At 46.3% G+C, this 6479-nt stretch overlaps 2 protein-coding genes across 2 annotated transcripts; one reads left to right on the top strand and one right to left on the bottom strand.

Moving 5' to 3' along the window:
- Positions 1-422: 422 nt before the first annotated feature.
- Positions 423-2144, bottom strand: LOZ57_003459 (uncharacterized protein; the record flags this gene model as incomplete). The annotated part of the gene is made up of 6 exons (XM_049252507.1): positions 423-727; positions 790-1096; positions 1144-1176; positions 1229-1289; positions 1341-1789; positions 1854-2144. The coding sequence occupies 6 exons, from the start codon at positions 2142-2144 to the stop codon at positions 423-425; spliced, it is 1446 nt and encodes a 481-aa protein (XP_049108681.1).
- A 1235-nt stretch (positions 2145-3379) lies between these two features.
- Positions 3380-6179, top strand: HRD3 (ERAD-associated protein; the record flags this gene model as incomplete). Its single annotated transcript, XM_049252506.1, has 4 exons — positions 3380-3425; positions 3502-3657; positions 3731-5671; positions 5731-6179. The coding sequence occupies 4 exons, from the start codon at positions 3380-3382 to the stop codon at positions 6177-6179; spliced, it is 2592 nt and encodes an 863-aa protein (XP_049108680.1).
- Between the last annotated feature and the right edge of the window lie 300 nt (positions 6180-6479).

Below are 6479 nucleotides of genomic sequence, written 5' to 3'. Positions count from 1 at the left end.
CAGCCCGCGCGCTGTGTAATCAGCTGTGTAATTACTAAGCTCTCTAATTACTAAGCTACCAGCCTGCCTGCGCGTGTACTGTTTTGGCATAGTAATTCTACAGCCTGCCAATCACCGTACGGGGGCCCCATATAACACGAACTCTAACTCATGCCACCAAGCTGGCTGATAACCGAGTTATACTGAATGGGTTTGTTAGGGGAGACGCCGTGATAACCGGGTTATCAGGGCTTGGCAAGTTATAACTTCGTAACGCGGGTCGGTTATAACTAAACCTTTTATGGTTAACTAACTCGTTGGCTGACTACGTACTTGGATGCTGTTGCTCTAATAAGGCGAATCATACTTCTGCTCCTTGCTTCTTTAATTCATATTGGTTCCCCGTTGAGGGCAACACATTCACCTTTAGTCATCCCTTTACATTACATTATGGGTTGCTGAGGTTTCTTTCTCACAACAAGGGTTTGCGCATTGCAATAGCTCTTCAAGCCACCAATGCCGCCTTCATATCCAATGCCGCTTTCTTTATGCCCACCAAACGGCGCCAGGAAGGAAGATTCCTCATGTGTGTTAATCCAAACAAGGCCAGATTCTAGCTGGTCAGCAATTCGCCGTGCTTGTTTCGGATCATTTGACCATACGGACGCTCCAAGGCCCATTTTGGTGTCATTCGCTGATTTGATGACAGCGGCTTCGTTTTTCCAGCTTACCATAGGAACAATGGGCCCTACAGTGCATTAGTGGTTGTTGACCTAACTTTCGGCAAATATAACTTGAATTGAAACTTACCAAATGGCTCCTCGGTAACAATCCGGGAATCCATTGGTGGATTGTCAATGATAGTGGGCTCAACGAAATACCCTGGCTTGCTGGTATCAACTTTTCCGCCCAGAGCTACGTTCCACTTCTCCTGCTCTATGTCTGCAATAAACCCTTTCACTCTCTCAAATTGCATTGAGTTCTGGATCGGGCCTAAAACCACGCCGGGCTCATTTCCATCGCCAACTTTGAAGGCTTGAGTGGCACGAACAATCGCATCTCGAAAATTCTCATATATAGATTCGTGGACAAAGAGACGCTTAACAGCAACGCACACCTGGCATGATTTAGCAACCATCTGTTTGAACAGTCAGGCAAACATACCTGCCCTGAATTGAAAAATGCTTTCATGGCCACCTAACTCAAAACTTATTAGCAATATTTTTCATGAAATTGAATAATGCCTTACTTGAGGGGCTACTGTTTCGATATCCACATCTGCGCAGATAATTGCCGGATCGTTTCCGCCACTGAATGTAATTAGAGCCCATTTTTAACATGAATATTGCAGATTAACCCACAGTTCGAGCGTAACTCGCTTCAGTGTCTTACTCGCGCTTTCCATGATCTTTTTCCCAGTTGCGGATGATCCTGTGAAACTAATTTTTGCTGGACCAGGATGGGCCGTTAGCCAGGGACCAAGACTTTCATCGCCGCTCAGGACCTGAACCACGCCTGGCGGAAGAACTTGCTGAGCAATTTCCCCAATTTTCAAGTTACAGTAAGGAGTGAATGGTGATGGCTTTAGGATAATGGTATTTCCGGTTAGAACCGCTGGAGCAAGCTTCATCAACGATAAATGAAAGGGAAAGTTCCAGGGGACAATCCCAATTGCTACACCGAGAGCTGTGTAGCGAACAAGCATCTTTCTCTCTTCATTATCTTCAACAATCTCCTCTTTGAGCTCGAGATCAGCAGTTGTTCGCAAAAATCTGATACCATATTCAACTTCAATTTTAGCTAACCACATCTACATAAACGGTTTATGTTATTCGTCTCTTCTTGGTTTGCAGATGTTCTATTTGTTCACTTACAGGTTTTCCTTGCTCCTGTACCAGAAGCTTCCGAAATTGTTCTTGGTAAGATTCCAAGGCATCAGCAAAAGCAAGCAACGCTTTCTTGCGCTCTACCCAGGGCGTTTTGGACCAAGATTTGAAAGCAATTTGCCCTGCTTCAACAGCAGAATCGACATCTGTGGGGGTGGAAAGTGGCACCTCTGGGTTTGGCTCTCTTGTGGCCGGATTGATGCCGCGACGTTTGTGATCCGTGGTTGTCAGCTTGCCATTAATGACATTGTGAAAAGTAGCGAAATCAACGGCACCCATTTTGAATATAATATTCCTATATTCTTCAACAACTTATGGTACCTGGCCGAAAGACTGCAATAGGAGGCGCATTTTGAGGAGTTGATTGCAGTATTAATATGGGCCTGGATCTCGGCGCCTCGGACCGAAGGAGGGGAACTTCGGGGCTGAGCTAACCAGTAGGGCCAACTTGAGCGTCGAGGGCAATATTATAAATGCCATATGCACTTGGTATGCAGGTTGACAGACGCGTGTAGTTGGCAGGGTGGGACAGCCGTAAAGACGGACGATCATGGCCTTAGTTGACAAGGGTGGCTACTTAGAACCGCCGAAGAGTTGGCATGCGCGGCCGCTGAATAGATAGATAACAATGCCATGGCACTCATGCACGGCCCTTCTCCAGGTTAAATTATCAAGCCTACCTAGTAGTAACTGGGTACATACATACAAACTACACAATACCTCTAGTTTCCATAAATCTTGCTTGCTTTGTTCTTTCTTTTCGACACGTTTCATAGCTATGCCTCATAGATTGGCCTCGGACTCGAAGGGGATTGTATATTCTTAATAGCAGCATAATTTGTGTGCCCTCTCCTGCTTAGAGATCCTATCTGTACAGTACCAAGTGCTGAGCTGGGGCTTCCCATAACTGTATGAGTTAAGCAGAGGTGGCGTCTTGCGGCAATATTCTGGTCAAGGCACCGCATCATGAGCTTTCCATGAAACTAAAGTCAATTACTGTGTCGTTATTCCGGCTACTTGATGATTTTTGACAGGAAAAACAGAAGAGGGGCTGTATTCGGCCGTGGACATTCATTTTCCATCCGGAGTATCTAATATTCTGACAAATAACTAGTTACCCGTCGCCTTCAGAATTCGACAATGGATGCTCTCTGCGCATTAGAAATTTCCAGGGTATCTACTCTAGGTGTGGAGAAATAAGAAACATTTAATCCGAAATTTTTTAAGGTCTAGTCCTCGAAGGTGTACTTTGTATAGGGTAGTTTGAACTACGAAGCTATTTGTTTAGGTCAGTTCAGGTGCAGCTCCGGCAAATCTTATCTCCGGCTCACGAGCTGCCAGTGCATCAAGTAACGTAACGGAGAGGTGGCCAAATCAACTCCGGCGTATTACGAGCTGAAGCTCGCCAGAGAATCAAAGAAGGCACTCTGGAGCGATATTGATATTAAAGATGTCGATTTGAGCAACGTCGCAATGATCTATACAACAGGAAATTCGACATCAGTCCTGCAGTTATGAAGATGCGACAATGGAGGTGGAATTTCTTGCCTTGGGCTTTCGGTATGCTCTTACGCCTCTCTCTTGCCTCAGAAGCCTTTTTTTTGGGATGGTACTAAAAGTCAGCATGTATTTATAGTGCTTCTCCTTCAGCTTGTTAGTGCTGGAGCGCTTACCTCCCCAAACGATGATGTTGCCCGGTACACAAGTACTCATCCAGTTGAGAGCGGCGCATCGACGCCACAGAATGGTTTAGGGTTGAAATCGAGCCAAAAAAGATACGATGATTCTTCCAGTATGTCATATATCTACAGCGCAATGGCTAATGCCTATGAACGTGCGCTCATGTCTTTGAACTTTCGGTTTAGGCCAACCCGCCGTGGACGCTGCTTTAAATATCTTACGCCACTTCAAACCCGAAACAAAGAAATACGAACGACCTTCCGGCTTCTTTTCGCATGCTCGTCATTATGCCCGCGAAGCTTTCTATCTACTTTTCATGAATGGGCCGCCCTTGGATTCCCCGGGCCAGGAAGGCCCGCGAAAAACAAACTCACGCTTTAAGGAGGCACTTGCTCTGCTGGACAGTGCTGCGAACGATGGAAACTCTGATGCCATATACATTCTGGCAGATATGAACTTTTATGGCAATTATTCTCACCCGCGAAATTACCCCAAGGCGTTTCAGCACTATGAACGGCTAGCGAAATTGACAGGGAACTCCACTGCTCAGTATATGCTTGGCTTTATGTATGCTACCGGCATTGGTGATGCGGTTGAAAGACATCAAGGAATGGCACTATTATATCACACATTCGCGGCAATGGGAGGCAATACCAGATCTCAAATGACATTAGCGTTTCGACGGTACCTGGGAATCGGCGCCCCTAAGAATTGCAACGAGGCAGTCCATTATTATAAAAAAGTGGCGGACAAAGCAATGGCATATCAACGATCGGGCCCGCCTGGTGGTCTCACTCTGTCGAAAAACTCGTACCGTTGGGCAGATGCCGAGGGAGGCGTGTACGGTGAAGGCGCTAGCGTGTCGAGTTCTGGGGCAAATGCAAATAGGGAAAGCGTGCACTCCAGCTCTGACGCAAGTTTAGACGATATACTTGAATACTTGGATCTTCTTGCGAAGAAGGGAGACTTGGACGCGACCTTCAATCTGGGAAAGCTGTACTACGATGGCTCACGACACATGACCAGAAATTTCAGAAAGGCCATGTTGTATTTCGGAATAGTTGCTAAGAGGTATTGGTTGAAAGATGGTAGAATCAACCCCAATCATCCTGTTAATGTCGAGAAAATTGCATCGAAAGCCGCCGCTTACATAGGCCTTATGTTCCTTCGGGGCGAGGGCACCCAGCAAAACTTCGACAAAGCCTTTACATGGTTTAAGCGTGGAGTAGCAAACGGCAATTCAATGTGCCAACACTATGTGGGTTTGATGTACTTACATGGACATGGTGTTCCGCAAGACGCATTGAAAGCGGCGACATATTTCAAAGCTGCTTCGGAGTTAGATCACCCCCTTGCGGAAATTCGACTGGGAGCCCTCTTCCTCGATCAAGGTGATGTTCCAACGGCAACTAGGTATTTTGAGCTTGCAGCAAGGTATGGGGTGACAGAGTCGTTCTATTATCTTGCAGAAATTGCCGATCGCGGGATTGGTAAAGAACGTCACTGCGGCATGGCCACAGGCTATTACAAAATAGTCGCTGAGAGAGCTGAGGAGGTGCATTCTTATTTTGCGGAGGCGAATGACGCATACGAAAGGGGGGACAAAGAGACAGCTCTAGTCTTGTCGATGATGGCTGCGGAGCAAGGCTATGAGAATGCACAGGCGAATGTTGCCTGGCTCCTAGATGATCGACGATCTGTACTTTCTTTGGACCCAATTCTTCCCTGGCACAAAAGCCGCCGATCGTCCATTCTTCGCAATGCAGCTCTGGCTTTGGTTTACTGGACACGTTCAGCAAGACAAGCCAACGTAGACTCTTTGGTTAAAATGGGTGATTACTACTTTTACGGCTACGGTGCCCGGAAAGACCTTAAAAAAGCTTTAAGCTGCTATAGCAGTGCAGCGGATGGCCACTATAGTGCCCAGGCGTTCTGGAATCTCGGGTGGATGCACGAATATGGAATCTCAGTCGAGCAGGACTTTCATATGGCAAAGAGATATTACGATATGGCCTTGGAAACAAATGATGAAGCATACCTTCCCGTTAAACTTAGTTTAATTCGCCTGCGTCTCCGCAGCTACTGGAACAAAATTACAAATGGAAAGGTGAATTCCATTCAAGAAGGTAAGCATGGTATCTTTTTCTGTATCGTTCTATCGGCTGCACTATCTAACATTACATAGAGCAAGACTCGCCTAGGTCGGTTAAGGAATGGATTAGGGAGTTTGTTTCAAATGATGAAAAAATGGGGGCTACTCAAAAGGATAAATTGAAACAAGCTGCTACCAGTGAAGAAGATGAAGATCCACTCGAGCAAAATAGGGATACTCGAAGTAGACAGCATAGCGATTACTTTGATGACCTGGATCTCGATATTGATGATGGCATGCTGGAAAGTTTAGTGATCATTGGGCTGGCAGCGACTTTGATTGTTTTATTGCATTTCCGCCAGCAAAGAGCAATGCGCCGGGCGAACAATACCGGGAGAAACAACAATCAGGGTGCTACTGGTGATCCCGGCCCTGGAGCACAAGCCCCAGAACCGCGTGATGGGGAGGAAGATAGAGGTCTTTTCCCAGCCCCAGATGATCCTGACTATCCTGCTTGGATTGCTGGTGCAATCGGGCATTGATATCTACCTGCGCTCTCATGTTCCACTTTCCTGAATTGCATCGTTCTGGAGTTTTCAGTTTGAGATATTGATAGATCCTACATGTCAGTGAAATAATATCTATGTATAGTGGTCAGCCTAGGAGGCTTCCTGTGATCTAGATGTGTAAAAACAAGGTCTTTCCCCATTTTGATATTCTTCTGCGCTACGAGTACGTGATGATGTCACATGGCAGCTGTTATCTTATCGATCGGCGACCGTTTTCTTCCAACTAATTAACCTCACCATCTCCAGTGGGGTGAAACGGCTTTTCCGAGACTT

The sequence above is a fragment of the Ophidiomyces ophidiicola genome (genome assembly GCF_022830035.1).
Source record: "Ophidiomyces ophidiicola strain CBS 122913 chromosome Unknown scaffold_11, whole genome shotgun sequence".
Classification (NCBI taxonomy): Eukaryota; Fungi; Ascomycota; class Eurotiomycetes; order Onygenales; family Onygenaceae; genus Ophidiomyces; species Ophidiomyces ophidiicola.
The sequence above is the reverse complement of the archived record's forward strand: the minus strand, read 5'-3'. Positions and strand labels throughout refer to the sequence as shown.